Genomic DNA, 18150 nt, shown 5'->3' with positions numbered 1-18150 from the left:
AGCACCCAAGCCTCTCTGAAGCTATATATCTCATGACTCTCATGAAGAGTCAAGAAGTAATAATTCCTAGTGCACTCTAATGACAAGCATCCAAATTATAATGAGTGGGATCTCAAGGAAATCCAGTTGATTTCCCACCATTTAAGAGGTTTTCTAGTCGGGACCCATTTCGGCTCCAAGTCTAGGATGTCATCATAGACAATCACCACCTCTCCTCTCTGCTTTTTTCTCATAATAATAAAACCAAACCAGACAATGTACTGCCCAACACACACAATCACCGACCTATTAATCTATTTCCAATCCCACAAAAGCCCATTTTGATGCAATCAAAGTCAGTGGGGGATGGGAATCCATCACCGTCCACGTGTAGAGCAGCTTAATATGGTAGACCCTAGTGTAGTGGATCAGTGCTAGGGGGTCCTAAAAGCATACCAGGAAAGTGGACCCAAAGTCTTATCCCGCATTGAATCGACCGTTAAAGGCTTGCCAAGGCCCAAAGCAGTGGAACTCAGTGAGGAGGCAAAAAAGAAAAAAAAAAAAATTGGAGCTTGGGACATTACATTAAGCACAACTACATAGGGACTAGAGAGAGAGAGAGAGAGCAAATGGACAAGTCTGCAAGAGAGGGAGACTGCAAGTTCGAATTATTCTTCTTCTGTGTATGATTGCTTTTATAATCCTCAGTAGCTCTTTTGGACTCATATTCACCACTTTTCTCTCTCTCTCTGTTTTTCTCTCTCTTAGTAGTATGTTTTATTTTATGGGTTATAATATATATGGTCATGTACGTCCCCGAGGCTGCGCGACCAGTCCAGAACCGAAACACAGAGAGAGAGAGAGAGAGGGGGTGTGATTTTAAAAGCAAGGGAGGGGGGCAGGGACCTCCCTTCACAAGCCTTTTACACGTGATAAAGAAAACACCAAAAGCGCTTGCATGCGTGTATAAAGATTCATTTATCATCATCATCATCATCTTACTCTCTCTATCTATCTCAGTACTGTGGAATCTGAAGCCTCCACCAAAACCCATCTTTTATATGTAGTCAGCTTTTGGTTCCCCTTTTAATCTCCCTTCACGTTCTGTGCTACTCACCCTTCTAAAAACCCCCTTCTTCCCTTATTGTTTGTTGTGATTCTGATTCAGGTTCAAAGCTACTTGTTTGACACCTTCACTGAGTGAGGTGGTTGGTTTCTTGGTGAGTCTTCAATTTTTGGCTTCTTTGGCTAGATGATATTTAATGGTTGTGAGCTCCCTCACTCTTCAGCATTAATTTTGGGTGTCCTGCAGATAGCGATTAGACTACCCTTTTCAATGTTTATTCCTTCCCTTTGGATATGTTCTTAATTTTTGTTTTCTTCTGGGTGTTTTTATTCTCTTCCTATAGCAGTCATACGGTTTCGAAATCTGTCTAAAATATACATATATGTTTTTTTCTTTATACTTTTGTTATGTTTTTATCTGCTTGGGTTTATTCATCTTCTGTGTGAGTTTTGGGTGGGGAACAGGCAGGGAGTGGTTTTTTTTTTTAAGTGGCAGGAAATGGTTTTGTCTCCTGGGTATTTCCGTTTCTTGGTTTTCTATTTCTTTATCAAAATACTTTTTTTGTTTGCAAGTTTTATCAATTTACTTTTATTTACTCTATGTTCTTTGTCTTCCTGCTTCATGTTCAATGGGTGGTTGCTAATAGAAGCATCTGAAGAAGGTTGGGTTTTGGTTTATGGTTGGCTTTGTCCTTGCATTTAGGATTTTCTATTCGCAGACCCTTATTTTTCGGCTCCAAGTTTTATTTGGGGTTTCGCGTTTTATGTTTCTTCCCTTATTAGTGGGCCTCTGAGATTCTTAGAGAGTAAGAAATATATCTTTAAAAACATTTTATTTTATTTTATTTTATTTTTTTGAGCTATCTTTGCATTTCTTGACCCAATGGCTTTGCAATTACTAGTCAGACAGAAACTGTAACTATTTGTTTTGGGTTTTGGCTCTTACTTGTTTGTAGGTGTCAATCTGCTGCCTGAAGCAGATGTGAATAGATTGGGTTTTCAATTTAGCATAGAAAGAGTAATGCTTGTAATCTTCAACAAAAGACTGGACTTTTACCCCGACCTTTTTACTTTGCGTACAAAACTATGATTCATTTCTCATCAGTATCTCTATTTGTTTACGCTTCTGCAATCTTTAGTCATTTCGCTGACATGCATTTTCCCCTCTGTTTAATACTTTTTTTTTTTTCCAGCAGAAATAGTCTTAAATCTGTGAGAGAAATAGTGAAGACTAGAAGCGAGGGTAGTGTGTTGCGCGGCATTTGGTGAAGTTCTCTCCTTCTGAGCCAGTGTTTGTGCTTTTGTGTATAAATTTCAGTCAGCAAAATCAGTAAAAGCAGCATGCCTATAAGGCAGATGAAAGAGGGCTCAGAGCAACACCTTGTGATCAAAACCCACTTGCAGAACTCCATGAACCCAGTTCAGAAGGCTCCCAAAACTGCCCAAAATGGTAAAGGTCCGCCACTCCAGGAACCCCACAACACGAAACCCCACAACCAAACTTCACCACCATCAAAAAACAAAGGAAGAAGAAGGGGTAGAGGCGGCCGAAAATTCGACCAAGTTGATGTTTGTATGCGTCCGAGTTCCCGGCACTGCACCGTGGCGCATAAGCCGGTCTCGCCAAACCCGGCCAGAGCTCTTGTAGCAAGTACTCCAAATGGTTCTGTTGAAAATGGTGGCAACTTGTGTGAAATGGAGATGGGTTTTCCTACTTCAAGCAAGTCTTTGAGTTTTGCTCCTAGGCCTGGGTATGGGCAAGTTGGGACAAAGTGTATTGTAAAGGCCAACCATTTCTTTGCAGAGTTGCCAGAGAAGGACTTGAACCAGTATGATGTAAGCTCTTTTCTTTCATGGGTTTAATATTAAACGTATCTATTAAAATACTGCTGCAAAAAAATTGAATTGGTTTTTTCTTTGTGTCATAGCAATTGGGTCCCTTAATCTGACATTCAATAAGTTTATCGTGTGGTTCCTCCATATATTTGCTGTTACATTGCAGATGAAATTGAATAGGTTTCTGTTTTCCCCACTGTCCTTTTCTTCCAATGCCATTTATGAGTTTTAAATTTGGCTATCAATTTTGTTCTTATTGTTCGTTTGCCTTTTTTCGATCTGCTTTCCTGCTTCTTGCAGGTGACCATAACTCCCGAAGTGTCATCAAGAACTGTGAACAGAGCTATAATGGCAGAACTGGTGAGGTTGTACAGAGAATCTGACCTAGGAACGAGGCTTCCCGCTTATGATGGCAGAAAGAGTCTGTACACAGCTGGGGAGCTTCCCTTTGTTTGGAAGGAGTTCAAAATTAAGCTTGTAGATGAAGAGGATGGAATCAATGGTCCCAAGTAAGGATTTATTGCCTGTGTTCCCATTTTACTGTGTGTGTGTGTGTGTTTTTTTTCCTTGCGTCATCTGGGTTTCCTCGTTTGGCTCGGTTGAAATTTCTCATTCTAACAATTTATAGATTTAAAAATAGAAAAAGGAAAAAAAAAAAAAAAAAACTAGAAAAATAAGAAAAGATAAAAGGAAGAAAAAAAAAACAAAAAGAAAAAAGAAAAAAAAAAAACTCTTCTTAATTGGAATTATGATTTCTAATATATGGACTTTCTTTGGCTTTGTTCGTGTATATTCCAATGGAAGTAACTTAAACTGATCTATGTGTAATTTCCAGAAGGGTGAGAGAATATATAGTGGTGATTAAGTTTGTTGCACGGGCAAACATGCATCATTTGGGCCAGTTTCTAGCTGGTAAGCGAGCTGATGCTCCACAGGAAGCTCTTCAAATTCTTGACATTGTATTAAGGGAGCTTTCAACGAAGAGGTATATTTCTCAATGCTTGTTATCAAGTTTAATTTTATACATGACAGGTGACCCTTGTACAATTGGTTCTTGTTATCTTACATAGCCTGCATTTTGTAAAGGTATTGCCCCGTAGGGAGATCCTTCTTTTCACCTGATATTAGAACACCACAACGGCTTGGTGATGGCTTGGAGTCATGGTGTGGATTTTACCAGAGTATACGGCCTACCCAGATGGGTCTGTCCTTGAACATTGGTAAATGAACTACAATTCTGTGAATTTTCTAATGGACATTACTTGTCTTCCTCAAACAGTCTCTCATTCTCTGCTCACTCAATTATCACATTTTTCAGACATGGCTTCAGCTGCATTTATTGAGCCTCTCCCAGTAATAGAGTTTGTTGCCCAGCTTCTGGGCAAAGATGTTTTATCAAGGCCATTGTCTGATTCTGACCGTGTAAAGGTACTTTCTTTGTTTTGGATTAGGATCCTCTCCATTTAAAAGTGAAATGGAGTGGAGCCATTTCATTGTCTTAGATTTTGTTTTGTTGCATCTAATTGTGTACATCATATCAGTTAAAATTTTAAATGACGTAGCAACATATACATTATTGGATCTGTATAAATCTAATCTGGACCATGAAATGGCAAATGAAATGAAGAGAATCCTATTTCCTTTTCTTTATATTGGTGATGTGATTTCATTTCCTTTGTTGATATATTTGAGTTAATTTAGAATGTCACTTTGAAACGTTTACCAGATTAAGAAGGCCCTTAGAGGAGTGAAAGTTGAAGTAACGCACAGAGGAAATGTGCGAAGAAAGTATCGTGTTTCAGGATTGACATCTCAACCTACGAGAGAACTAGTGTAAGTTTTAATTATTCCATGTTTATCTTTGTTGTTCGAAGTCGATGAACTTTTAAGTTGGTGAGAGTTCTTGTGTTATGAAAGCACAGAGGTTAGATATAATTAAAGCTTAGTAGTATTTCCAATAAGAGCAAAGACAAAACTTGTTCTATCCCCTCTTTAAATTCTCGACAAATGTGTTAACGTGTTTGATTAATTAAGGTACATTTGTTCAGGTTTCCTGTTGATGACAACTCAACTATGAAGTCAGTTGTTGAATACTTTCAAGAGATGTATGGCTTCACCATTCAACAGACACACCTTCCATGTCTTCAAGTAGGAAACCAAAAGAAGGCTAACTATTTACCAATGGAGGTAGGGAGTTGTGTTAGTCCTTCTTGAGTTTATTTTAGTTTTTCTTTTGCATGACTCTTGAATGTAGTCTGCATGCTTTTGATGTTGCAGGCGTGCAAAATTGTTGAGGGGCAACGATATACAAAAAGGCTGAATGAGAGGCAAATTACTGCTCTGCTAAAAGTTACTTGCCAAAGACCTAGAGATCGGGAAAATGACATTTTGCAGGTACTGGTGACATTCTGATATTGTCTATTCCTTGAATTACTCAATAGAGTGATTCTACAAACTTTACAAGTTAAGTTTTGTGGTCTTGACATGATAAATGGATCACTTTCGCATTACTTGGTTATCATACTCAGGAAAAGAAGGATGCTTTGAACTTTTAGACCCTTCATGCCATCCCCCGCTGATTGTAAAAACTTGAAAGTTTTAAAATGTCCTTTGTCTTCAAATAATAGGGGGAATGAAAAATCCTGCATTTTAGCATACCTATGAGGGCTTTTGAGTAGGTATTAAATCTTCTGATAGATTCAAGTTAATCAACTTCTACCTTCTGCTGGAAGGCCATGTTGTTCTGCATGGAGGTCCATAATTACATAGGTTTTGGCTGATCGCATATGATATGATATAAGACTAGAATTGATGTAATTAGATTAATTGGAATATTGACATGATAGCATGGAAATTATGAAAGTGCCTGTTGCAGGCATTTTAACAAGGGAGCATTGGGACAATGCAAGCCATGTGAATAGGAATTCTATGGTCTTATATGACCTGTCTGGTGTTTTTGGGTCTTGAACTAGTTCGTAAAAAATAACATTTTATCCTTGGACAAGAGCAGACAGTTCAACAGAATGCCTATGATCAAGACCCTTATGCAAAGGAGTTTGGGATGAAAATCAGTGAAAAGCTAGCTTCTGTTGAGGCACGAATTCTTCCTGCCCCTTGGGTAATGTGTTCCTCCTATTACTATGATTAGGTTTCAGAAAAAAAAGGGCAGTTGGTATTGTATTAACTGTTCACTATCATGGCACTCTCAACTGCAGCTGAAGTATCATGAAGCTGGGAAAGAAAAGGACTGTTTGCCACAAGTTGGTCAGTGGAACATGATGAACAAGGTAGCATATTGTACATTGTACTCATTTCTCATAAATATTTTCAATTATTTTGTTGGAAGCAACAAGGAGACTAGTTGAAGTATTGTAAAATTTAGAAAGATTCATTAATCAAGTTTCTGTATACAAAATGGATGATTATTAATTGTCAAATTCTGATCAAGTCAGTAAATTATATGGAAAGGTGAAAGAAGTAGACTTATTCTTGCTCCATCGCTATCTTGTGAAGTTCATAGTTTCTTTGATGTAGATTTATCTGTTTCAGGATCATTATTTTTTTTCAAAAGCTCACCATTCCAATACAAGGGTTTTATCATTATCATTGAGTTTATCTCTATTTCAATCATAGATGCTACCATTGATATTTTGATTTCCTTCTTCTCACACAATTCAGAAAATGATCAATGGGATGACCGTAAGCCGGTGGGCATGTATAAATTTCTCACGGAGCGTGCAGGAGAGTGTTGCTCGCGGGTTTTGTAATGAACTTGCCCAAATGTGTCAAGTATCTGGCATGGTAGTTTTCTCTCTGTTTCTTTCTGCATGTTTTAAGATCAAATAATTTCCTCTAAGCAGGCTTTTATTCTTTCCTGTTTTGTAGGAATTTAATCCAGAGCCTGTCATTCCAATCTACAATGCCAGGCCTGAACAAGTGGAGAAAGCGTTGAAGCATGTTTATCATGCAGCCATGAACAAGACTAAAGGAAAAGAATTAGAGCTTCTGTTAGCTATTTTGCCAGACAACAATGGGTCTCTGTACGGTATGGCGCATGCTAAAATTTTGGTGGTTTTGATCCATGTAACCAGGATCTGAGCTTGATTGCTTGAATTTCATGTGATTGTTTTATATGATTCTTTTTTTCAGGTGATCTCAAGCGAATATGTGAAACTGATCTTGGTATAATATCACAATGTTGTCTCACAAAGCATGTTTTCAAGATCAGCAAGCAGTACTTGGCTAATGTGTCTCTGAAGATCAATGTTAAGGTTTGTTTAACTCTAGTGTTATGAAATTACACAGATGAACTTCCTCTTACTTGCATTCTATCCTGTTTCATTCATCATTGAAATTTTTGAAAATATCTGAATATTTGAAGATGTATTGGGCTACATATGTCTCATTCTTTAAGGATTGATAATCTTGATCTTTACCTCACACAACTTGTTATGTCACTAGTTTGAGAATGATCATGCATGCCCTCTATTTGTTTACCCGTGGTTACTCTTGAAGTATATACCACTGTGGTGGTTGGTGTCAGAATGACCACTCTTCTCACAGTATTTATCTGAATAGTGGGCTCCAGATAACTGAATCTTGATTTTTGCCCTATTCTTGCTGCGCAGATGGGTGGTAGAAACACTGTTCTTCTGGATGCTATCAGCTGCAGAATACCATTAGTGAGTGACATACCAACCATAATATTTGGAGCTGATGTCACTCACCCAGAAAATGGAGAAGACACCAGTCCCTCAATAGCTGCTGTATGATTTCCTAAATTATTTATTTTTCCTACAAAATTCTTTTCACTGCAAGAATTATTGATACTTTGGTTACTAACAGATTTTGGTCCAACTGTAGGTAGTAGCTTCCCAGGACTGGCCTGAAGTGACAAAATATGCTGGATTAGTTTGCGCCCAAGCTCACAGACAGGAACTCATACAGGACTTGTACAAAACATGGCATGATCCTGTTCGTGGCATGGTTAGCGGTGGCATGATCCGGTATGGGACTCTTAAATGTGCTTAAGCTGGAGCTTTCTTCATCTTGGTTACTTTCTTTAGTATCCTTTCTAGGTCAGTGTATTCATGTCTGTATTTATCCTCTTTCATGCAGGGATCTCCTTGTTTCTTTTAGGAAGGCAACTGGACAGAAGCCGCTAAGGATTATATTTTACAGGTCAATATTCTTGGCTGTCATGCAGGCTTTCAGATTTTATTTATATTTTTTCTTTAAAAAAAATGTTCTCTTTGTAATGTTGGATGAGCATTTATTACATTGGCACAATTTGACACAGAGCACTTGCTCTTTACCTTCAACTAGCTCTGTTTAAGTGTTAAATTCAGGTTGGTAGATGCTTATCAAAATGTAACTTTAGATGGATGGATCATTCATAAACCTTATGGAGGCTGGTAGAGCATAATTTGTCAGTGTGTTGGGCTCTGGACTTCTTACAGAGACAGTTAATAGGATAAAATTCTTAGGCACTTTATTATTTGCATACTTATTTGAAAATACTTTTATGCTAAAGATTAGAAGTGATATTCTTTAGTTGAAGAAATTAGAACTTTTGAAGCCAAAAATATTTCTTTTTCTTCATACTACTGTCGTCATTACCAACAGGCCATCACAAAACCTCCAATGTCCACTGCAGATTGTGCCACAACCATGACCACTATCACAATGAGTGTATAAATCACTGAGAGCCACATCACCATCACAACTACCACCTTTCGTGACATAACTCAATCATGAAAGTTTTCAACCACACAGATCTAAAGCTTTCCAACCCATTTATTTAGTTGCAATTTCTATAGAATTCAAAGAAAGAAAGTTTGCCTCAGACTTGACAGAAACAGGACTGAGCATGACATGATCTAAATTACTGCTTTATGGAAAACTTACAAAGCAATTATATATCTCTTCTTGTTTCCCTGAATTTCTTTTCAAAACTTTTCCTATCTTGGCTACTGAATTTAAAAGGAGAAAAAGGAATGCTCATAACTTATCAATGCAGCCTCAGAGTTTAAAACTGGTGCTTGTATGGCCTACTTTAAAAGGATTCATGAAAGTTAACCTTGGTGTTGACTCTAAATGGGGCATGTAAAATAGTCCAATGCAAAATTTGGACGGCTTCTCTTTTGAAGGTTCCAGTAAGGTATATCAATATAGTATTAGAAAGCTCAGGAACAAATATGATTGAAGAAATTTGTGCTGTTTTGCTAAAGGCATCCAACCATGCTGATTCAGTTTTATACTTGATTACTATGTGCGTCAATTTTGTGTCCAGTTTGTTTATGGTTCTGTTGGTGAGGTTCAACCATCCAAAGATATTTGACACTTGTGGCACATGTCAGAAGGAGGCCAGTTGTAGTTTTGTGGTTGAAAGACTATTGGATGTCTATGCAAGAGAAGTAGGCTGTGTTTTCTTGTTGAAAGAAATAAAATATCCTCTTACAGATATATGGTATGGTGTGCACTTTGTCATATCAGATACCAATATGAAAAAAAAAGAAGCAAAATTTAATTGAATTTTTGGAGCTAGGGAAAGGAAGTCCCTTGGACAACATAGAAAATTGACCTTCCAAAGGGGTGAGTTATATATCTCTAAGGAATTACATCTCTCAATGACTGCCATGCTTTGAGCCAAGTTTACATGATTGGCTTACATTGCAATGTACATAAAAATTTACATGCATAAAATTGCATTTAATTAACATGGTAATGTTAATTGTATACTTACAGCTCTTAGCATGATTAAAAAAATAATTTGAACAGGGATGGTGTAAGCGAAGGGCAGTTTTATCAAGTTCTGCTTTATGAGTTAGATGCGATCCGAAAGGTGAGAATTAATATACGTTTCTTTTTTCACTAAAATAAATTATTTAGAACCAATACAGATGCTTATGTGGTTCTTAAACACAATTACTACACAGGCTTGTGCTTCTCTAGAACCAAACTATCAACCACCTGTGACTTTCATTGTGGTACAAAAACGACATCACACTCGATTGTTTGCTAACAACCATAGGGACAGGAGCAGCACGGACAGGAGTGGCAACATTTTGCCTGGTGAGGTTTAAGTTTCTTAAAAAATTACATATTTTTTGCTTTGCATTCGTATGCACAATTGCAACCCATCATTGGTTTGGTAATTTTTATCTAATGACATTTAATCTGTTTTCTCAGGCACTGTGGTTGATACTAAAATTTGTCATCCGACAGAATTTGATTTCTATCTATGCAGCCATGCTGGTATTCAGGTAAAGCTTTATACTTGGTTGCAGAGGATATAATATTCCAAAGACTTTTTAGTATGTAACTTGAAAATTGATGAATAGTGATGTAGTCCAAACATCTGAAGAGGAATCTTATCAAACGCTTTTGTTCAATTGCTCATTTACACAAAATGCATTTGTCCCGCGGCACTTGATATATTTACTTTTTATAACAATGCTTTTGGTTATTGGCCCAGAAACAACAGTCTACCTTCTCCAGACTGCATGTTTGGACACCATTTGGGGTGGTGGAGGAAATACTATCATTTGTAATGTCAACAGAAAAAAAGTGTTAAAAAAGCGAAAAACAAAATAGCATGATTGGACACCATCCTGTTTCTTTGTTTGGCTGTCAAATTGATTTTGGAAGTTTTGGGAGTTGAGTTGTTATTTTTTCATTTGGAGGACCATATCTTGGATAAGGTTGTAAATTATATTGGTGTAGTATGATCTCTATTGTAAACTAAATCTGTCATGCTGAAACCATAGCAGTGTTGGGATTGAAATTTATCCAGACTGCATGTTTGGACTCCATTTGGGGTGGTGGAGGAAACACTATCATTTGTAATGTCAACAGAAAAAAAGTGTTAAAAAAGCGAAAAACAAAATAGCATGATTGGACACCATCCTGTTTCTTTGTTTGGCTGTCAAATTGATTTTGGAAGTTTTGGGAGTTGAGTTGTTATTTTTCCATTTGGAGGACCATATCTTGGATAAGGTTATAAATTATATTGGTGTAGTATGATCTCTATTGTAAACAAAATCTGTCATGCTGAAACCATAGTAGTGTTGGGATTGAAATTTAGATGCAAAAGCAACACGTATGATGGAAGATTCTTGTTATTTATTTATTAGTGAGAAGCTGACAACTCAAGCTAGTTTTAATATACAGTTGTAGCTTCAGCACATATACGCTTACGTTAATCCAACGATTTTTATCTTCTTTGTAATGCAATAGGGGACAAGTCGACCAGCTCACTACCATGTTCTATGGGACGAGAACAATTTTACGGCAGATGGAATCCAGTCATTGACGAACAATCTCTGTTATACATATGCAAGATGTACACGCTCTGTATCTGTCGGTAAGCAATGTTGTTCCTTGCACTGTTTTTGACATATATTTGCTAATGAGGCCAACCCCTTAAAAAGACTTGGTCATTCCCCTAGAGAACATAGAAGGGTGTAATGGATTTCCTATCAAAGCCCCCCCTTCCTTTTTTCCCCAATAAATAAATAAAGGTCTCAGTCTATGGAAGGATGACGAATAATTTTGAAGATTTACTTGGCAATTAAGCAAAAAGGCTGTAGTCATGAACTCGAAATGGAAGATATAGAAGATTTGAGAATCATTATTATACCCTTAGTGACAAAAGCTGCAAATGCCTCGATGAGATTATCCTCAAAAAAAAGGTTTTAGGTCAGCCCTTTAAAGCTTAATCATTCCCATTAAAGCATTTAAGAGCACTTCCTTTACCAAATTCATCCCGTCAAAAGAAAAGAAGTGCCTTGTGCAGGCCATCATACATACAAGTACTAGACCTATAATTATAGCTCAATGTAATTTAGGTGGAAAAGAATAGGGGAGAAAACTATAGCCTTAATTACCATCAATTTATTGATATTGTCAACATAAAAGGAGTTTCATCCAATTGTAACACTAAGTTGTAATTGGAGTGGCTGAAGTCGTTGCTCCTGTGCAGTTCCTCCAGCATATTATGCACATTTAGCTGCTTTTCGTGCCCGATTCTACATGGAACCTGAATTGCAGGAGAACGGCTCAACAGTTGGTGGTGCCGGGCACGGTGCTAAGGGAACACGAGCAGCTGGAGAGTCTGGAGTCCGGCCATTGCCAGCTTTAAAAGAGAATGTGAAAAGAGTAATGTTTTACTGTTAGAGACCATGGAGAGGGTTGCTGGTGGCGGAGCAATAGCCTGGAGATACAGCAGTCATGAATTGCTATTTGTTTTCAGGCATTTCTTCTTTGTACATGTGTGACATGATCCGGGCCTAGTTGCAAGTTCTTCCCAATTCAGATCAGTGATTATAGTTCTAGAGCAGTAGAGCTTTAGTTTATGGTTCATACTTGAAAAACTAGGAAAGAACATGGGAAGCACACCCATCATAGATTACAGGTCTTGATTCTGTATTGTTCACCATAATGGGAAGAATGTTGAACTAGGCCATGTAAAAAAATATTTATGTATTAATCTACATGTAGCAAAATTTTCCCATATATTGCTTAAATTTTGTTAACAGAATCTCCCAGAGTGTGGGGAAAGATGGTGATGTAATGGTAATTATGTCCCAATTTAAATAGGCATTAGCTACCATATGATAGCTAAAAACTCATTTTGTTAGTTAAAATCGTTAAAAATGTGAAATGACAAAAATACCTTAACTAAATAAACTTAATTTATGCAAATTCCCTTAAATTAAAAAATTTATCTAGGATATATATATATATATATATATATATATATATATAGTTGAATCACTGCCAACACCTGGGTTGGTGATCAAACCACCATTGAGAGATGAATCAGCTGCCCTCGAAACACGCTTAGGGGTGGCCAAGCTATCAAAAATGCCTTTCTGGGTGGCCCATTTGATTCGGGGTAGCTTAAACAATGCTTGAGGTGGATCAACCACCTCTTATATGTTTTGAGTGTCTAAATCACCCTCAAACTCTTGTCCAACTCTTATATGTTTTGAGAGTGTCTAAATCACCCTCAAACACTTGTGGTGTTGGGATGTTTTGACGATTACCACTGTTTTTTTTCTTTTGTTAGAATTTTAAATTTTTATTTAATTCTTAATCTTGTTTTTATTTTTTATTAGAGGGTATTTCTATTTTGACATTTAAGAAACCATATATTCTATCTAATTTAACAAGATTGACTAAAGGCGGATTTTTTGCAAAAAAAAAAAAAAAAAAAAAAAAAAATAGTAGTTCAAAGAGATTGAATGTGACAAATGGTAGTTCATGAATAGTAATTTGATGAGAAAAGAAAATGCAATTAACCCTATATATATTTTCTCTTTTCCAAAAAGGGATGAAGAAGTGTAAAGAGCTTTTTAAAAGCTTATCCTAAAATGTTGAATCAAATATAAAGAAAGAGAGATATAAAATGTTAGAATTCTGGCCACGCACACTCTGCCTCATCGCGTATTTTGAGATGAATATTTCACACACAAAAAAGTTGTCAAGTTTCGTATCCTATGGATCTGGCATGCATATTGAAGTATGTGCAAAAGATGGATCTAAAATACGTGAATTACTAGGTGAGGTTGCCCTCATCATACCCTTTCCAATGTTGTATTCAAATGCCCCAACAATGAGCCACACCGTACCACAATTTCTTCCAAAATCATTCACATGTTTGACCTATGGAAACATCCTTAATCATCCTCCTAATTACAACTACCTCTCTACCTTCGTTTCTCCTTTTACTTCGCTCTTAGTTTTTCTGAGATAAAATACAGTCCAGTCATCTGCATACACTTATTCAACATTTTTTTAGGTGTCGTTTGGAATCGTATATATTTTTTCATCTTCATCTCAAATTTGAGTACTACCATCTAGAAAGCAACTGTTCTTATGGAGAAGTTTTATCCGTTTAATTAAGTAAGTTGAGTTTTAACTTATATAGTCTTATACTTATATTTCGACACGATCTAAACCATAAATCTGGCATGAACCCAAAATGAATTAACAAGTTAAAGTTGATAGATTTTACCGTATAGTTGATATATACGCCGACACTATATCCTGTCCTTTTAGTTTGGTTTGTGAAGCATGCAGGTGGGGGGTTTGAATTTGGATTGTGAACCCTGTAAAGGACGGTCCTACATTTTGAAAATGGAGCCCATTTTGGAGGGTAGCTCATGGGGGTGAAGCTGCATGTGAAGGCGTGGGTGGGGCAAAGGGTATACTATTAAACTTGCACACTCATTTCCTCGACAAATATTCTGTTGCATGCGGTAGCTATGAGATTTTGGGGTATTATTAACTCATGCAGCACCTATTCCCTGCCACAAAGGAAAACCTACACATTCTGCACAGGGTTTTGTTTACACATGTGAGGCTTTTCGATGCATGATTCGTTATTACGAAGATTGGTTAATTATCTAGTGGAAATATGCAAATTAATTGCAAGTATTTGAAACTGTCACATTTTAAAAAAAATAATAATAATAATTTTTTTTAAAAAAAAATCAAACAACCTTTTCTAAAGATGACCCCATATGATACATTGTGTGACATCATTACTAGGATGTAGTCACGAGAAGTGTTAAGAGAATTATGGTGATGGGGTGATGAGGACGAGGAGGTGAGAATGGACGGTGTGGATTGAGTTTGAGACGAGGGAGAGAGTGTATGGCTGGACTAATGAAGTGATCTAGAATGCAATATGGTTACAGTTGCTGTTGTTTTCTCTTTCTTTTTCCTGAGCAAATCAACAAGAAGAACAAAAGGACAAAAACAACAACCCAAAAAAAAAAAAAGGAAAGGAAAACAGAAACCAAACAATTAAGGGGAAAAACATCACTCTAACCACCACAAGAAGAAAGAGTCGCAATGAAAATGCTTTCACTTGAATCGGTAAAAGTGGTCCATCTGACTAGATTGTGCGCAAGCCAATCTTCCTCTCTTTAAAGTGTGTGTTTGTTAAACCCTTTTTTTCCTTAGACATTGTAGTTAAAGTGGATTGATGAGAAAAATAATAAGAATGTTTGGTGTAAAAAAGTGAAAAAAGATATGGAAAAGTGAAAAATTTTGTTTTATAGTGATTTTTTTATTTATTTAAATAGTAATAAAAAGTAAATGATGTGATATAAAAAGTGAAAAAAAGTGAGATTAATGTTTTGATGTTGATTTTTTTGGAAAAAGTTAATAGTGTTGAGGAGAGGAGAAGGGGTTTAACAAATGGTGCTGATCTTCTTTGTATTGCACTCTCTCTTACTCTCGACCACTATTGATTGAGTATTTTGATAACATCAGTGGCGGAGCTGCATGGAGGCCTTTATATAGGCCACGGCCCCTACAGATTGTTTAAAAAATTTTAATGTATAAGAAACATTTTGAATTGATTGTTAAATTGTCCCTATACACTTTTTGTTTTTGCTTTTGTATTTCAATGCGAGATGCTCACATAAATTGCAGTTTTAGACACTTTTTGTATTAGCTAGCTAGAGCCGACATGTTACGTTGCTAATATATCAATTTTGCATTTATTTATGAACTTTTATAAATATATTTTTTGTGATACACATATTATCAGATAAATTACTTTATTTCTGTTTTAAATTGTGTTTTTCATATTTTTAGTTTGGCCATCACAATAATGATTTTCTAGCTTCGCCACTGGGTGACATACCTGATAATTCTCTTGAAGGAAAAGGAGAAGTGTGAGATGGTGGGCATGAAATTTGGTTATTAGGCTGGAAGGGTTAAAGGGAACTGCTTGAAACTCTCATTCATAATTTTAAAAATTCTAGAGAAACTTTTGAAACTTTGCAAAAGTACTTCAGATCGATGAGCTGTGGGTATATATATATATATATATATATATATATATATATATATATATATATATAGTTATCTTTGTAATGATGCATCCCACCTTTTCTTTCGAGGCAGCCACTTCCCAGTTCTGCCTCTTATTAAGAGGATGCATGTTTGGAACTATCTTAATTATATGTGTCTAGACATTGGAGGTCACTGAATTTTCTGGGTTAATGGTCATAGCATTTAAATAAAATCTAATTCAACGAGAGTCCTACAATATTGCTTGTTTTGTTGCGTGTTGATGGCATATTTGTCACACATTCTGTACATGAAATAAAGCAGGAAAGTTTTTGGGGTACTAGAGCTTTTATTATGCACAACTCCCTTACAAATTCACATGGGAATCTACATTTTATAAAAAATGAGTGTTACATAAACTGTCACGTGGTGTCCAATTGTGTTTTCGCATATAATAGATTTCCAGCAGACTTATAAACCTACAAAGAATGAGTTCAACATGTAATTTTGTAAATCCATATTTCTATTTTTGATAAAAATAAAAAATAAAATAAAATAAAACATAATGAAAACATCTGCTGATCAATATGATTTTAATTCTCATCTACAATCTATGAGACCAAAAAGATATTCAGGTAGTACAATTTCTTGATGATTGAAGAATTTTTTAATTTCAACTTCACTAATAAATTTCTGGTCTGACAAAGAAAATAGTGACAGTTTCTTTTTTTTTTTTTTTTTTTTTCCCATGTTTTGGAATAAACTTGTCTATCTGATATAAGTTCATGATATATATGTTAATTGTCTTTCTTTATAATTAGATGTGTAGAGATCAGTAGAGAAACAAACAAGAGCACCAGGAAGATGATCATATCATGCATGGTGGAAATACAGAGGTTATAATATTTGAAAATGTAAATAAAAAATCAGAAAAAAAAAAACCCTTCAAGCACTGTAACCAATGCTTGAAAATTACAATTCGAGATAATTAAAGACCCCATGTACACACACATGTTCTGAGTCCCTTGGACTTTTTTGAACCACTTACAGGAGAAGCATTATTAATAGTACATGAATTTTTTCAAATATTCCTACAACAATTTCTATTGTTTTTTGGCCTTCCCCCCATTGCAATTGTATGCTCAAAGGTTGCCAAAGATATTAGAGGCTCCTGGCCTAGCCTCTTCAAGTTTTTGTATGATTTGTATAGCTTGCATGTAAATAATTACAAAAAGAGCAATTAAGAAAGATAGTCTCAGATTTTGCCAGAAGGTTATAGGGATCAGGCTATGCTTTGAAGACAGTACAAGCACGCACAAATGCATATATGTACTTGTTTCTTCACTGATCTCTCTCTTTCAACCATTGATTGAACCAAGCCCTTCTCGGTGAAAGGAACAAGTAACCGTAATGGCAGTGACCATAAATAAAGCTTTTCCCTGGACTCTCCTAAAATGGGTATGTGACAAGCCCTGCCCTAATTAATCCCTACCTAATGTCCTTAATGAATGATAGATGACAAATGAAAGCACAATAGTGAGTCAATAGTGACGTTTTTATCATTTGGTACGAGGGGAAAAATGACAGCCATATGCAATCCTGTCAAGCAAGAGGGTCCATAGGTTTCACATGCTAGAGTAAGAAAATTTCATCAACATATATATTGTGTATTAATTATGCTTTCTTAATAAAGAAAATTAACTTAGACCTACCTTTCTCTTCAACAAACTACTTAGAGCTGTGCTTCAGCCAAAATGATCCACTTTGTTTCTGATTAGCTAGGCTCAAAATCAAAGCACTTCAAATGGGTGTTGATTTATGCCTCCAATTTCAATTTAGGAACTTGTCTCAAAACCATCATTTTAGCGGCAGAAAGAACAGAAGTAAAAATTTTAAACTAGTGTTAAGCATTCAAAGGAGTGAAAGGTTTATTCATTAAAACCACTATCATCATCTTCTTATACTTAAATCTTTTACTCCATCAGGCTTGAAGGAAATACAAGAGGCACAGTACAGTTATGTCATCATCTAAATTACCTAAAGCCAAACAAAAGAATAACATCCATAAGGAATAAACTAGATAGATTCTGAACTGAGAATAAACCTCAGCTTATACAAATTTATGTACTATATCCCATTGCTAAGTCATCTGTATCAGATATATATATTCGCTTCATCCCAAGCTGTCTCTCCCTCGATCTCTCCCTCGCTATATTTTTTCCACCTGCGCTTTGATAACTTAAGTTGGAGGAGCAAAAAAAGAAAGAAAGAAAGAAAGAAAAAAAAAATAGATATATCATTTTGAGGGCGATCTCGATTTAATGATATCTGGCCATCTCAATTATTTTGCACAGAATTCAAGTATACCCACCAATTCTCTCTCTCTCTCTCTCTCCCTCTGATCCGTGGATTATTGATGGTTCAGTGAACAGGATTTAACCCACTTTGTAACATATCCTT

The 18150-nt window shown here is 36.1% G+C and overlaps 1 protein-coding gene across 4 annotated transcripts; it reads left to right on the top strand.

The window, feature by feature from the left end:
• The first annotated feature begins 645 nt into the window (after positions 1-645).
• LOC132176966 (protein argonaute 10-like) lies at positions 646-12396 on the top strand. 4 transcript variants are annotated; one of them, XM_059589142.1, is made up of 22 exons: positions 646-662; positions 2241-2880; positions 3181-3389; positions 3716-3865; positions 3967-4100; positions 4199-4308; positions 4607-4713; positions 4929-5067; positions 5158-5274; positions 5891-5998; positions 6096-6167; positions 6559-6681; positions 6766-6925; positions 7030-7151; positions 7509-7646; positions 7744-7886; positions 7999-8061; positions 9661-9724; positions 9819-9954; positions 10072-10145; positions 11119-11245; positions 11864-12396. In XM_059589142.1, the coding sequence occupies exons 2-22, from the start codon at positions 2386-2388 to the stop codon at positions 12055-12057; spliced, it is 2985 nt and encodes a 994-aa protein (XP_059445125.1). In that variant the 5' UTR covers positions 646-662; positions 2241-2385; the 3' UTR covers positions 12058-12396. The 4 variants fall into 4 exon arrangements, with proteins under 4 accessions (XP_059445125.1, XP_059445122.1, XP_059445123.1 ...); XM_059589139.1 differs by lacking the exon at positions 646-662 and adding an exon at positions 815-1199; XM_059589140.1 differs by lacking the exon at positions 646-662 and adding an exon at positions 815-1199 and having other exon boundaries at positions 2238-2880.
• Positions 12397-18150: the final 5754 nt, after the last annotated feature.

The sequence above is a fragment of the Corylus avellana genome, chromosome ca4 (genome assembly GCF_901000735.1).
Source record: "Corylus avellana chromosome ca4, CavTom2PMs-1.0".
NCBI classification, from domain to species: domain Eukaryota; kingdom Viridiplantae; phylum Streptophyta; class Magnoliopsida; order Fagales; family Betulaceae; genus Corylus; species Corylus avellana.
Note: the sequence above shows the minus strand (reverse complement) of the source record. Positions and strands in the feature narration are given on the sequence as shown.

What these genes read in the sequence shown, in the direction of transcription:
- LOC132176966 (XM_059589142.1), top strand. Translation starts at nt 2,386, where the DNA reads ATGCCTATAAGGCAGATGAAAGAGGGCTCAGAGCAACACCTTGTGATC. An exon ending in GAATTCTTCCTGCCCCTTGG is followed by an intron (nt 5,999 to 6,095) that starts GTAATGTGTTCC and finishes TCTCAACTGCAG; the next exon opens with CTGAAGTATCATGAAGCTGG. An exon ending in AGTTAGATGCGATCCGAAAG is followed by an intron (nt 9,725 to 9,818) that starts GTGAGAATTAAT and finishes ATTACTACACAG; the next exon opens with GCTTGTGCTTCTCTAGAACC.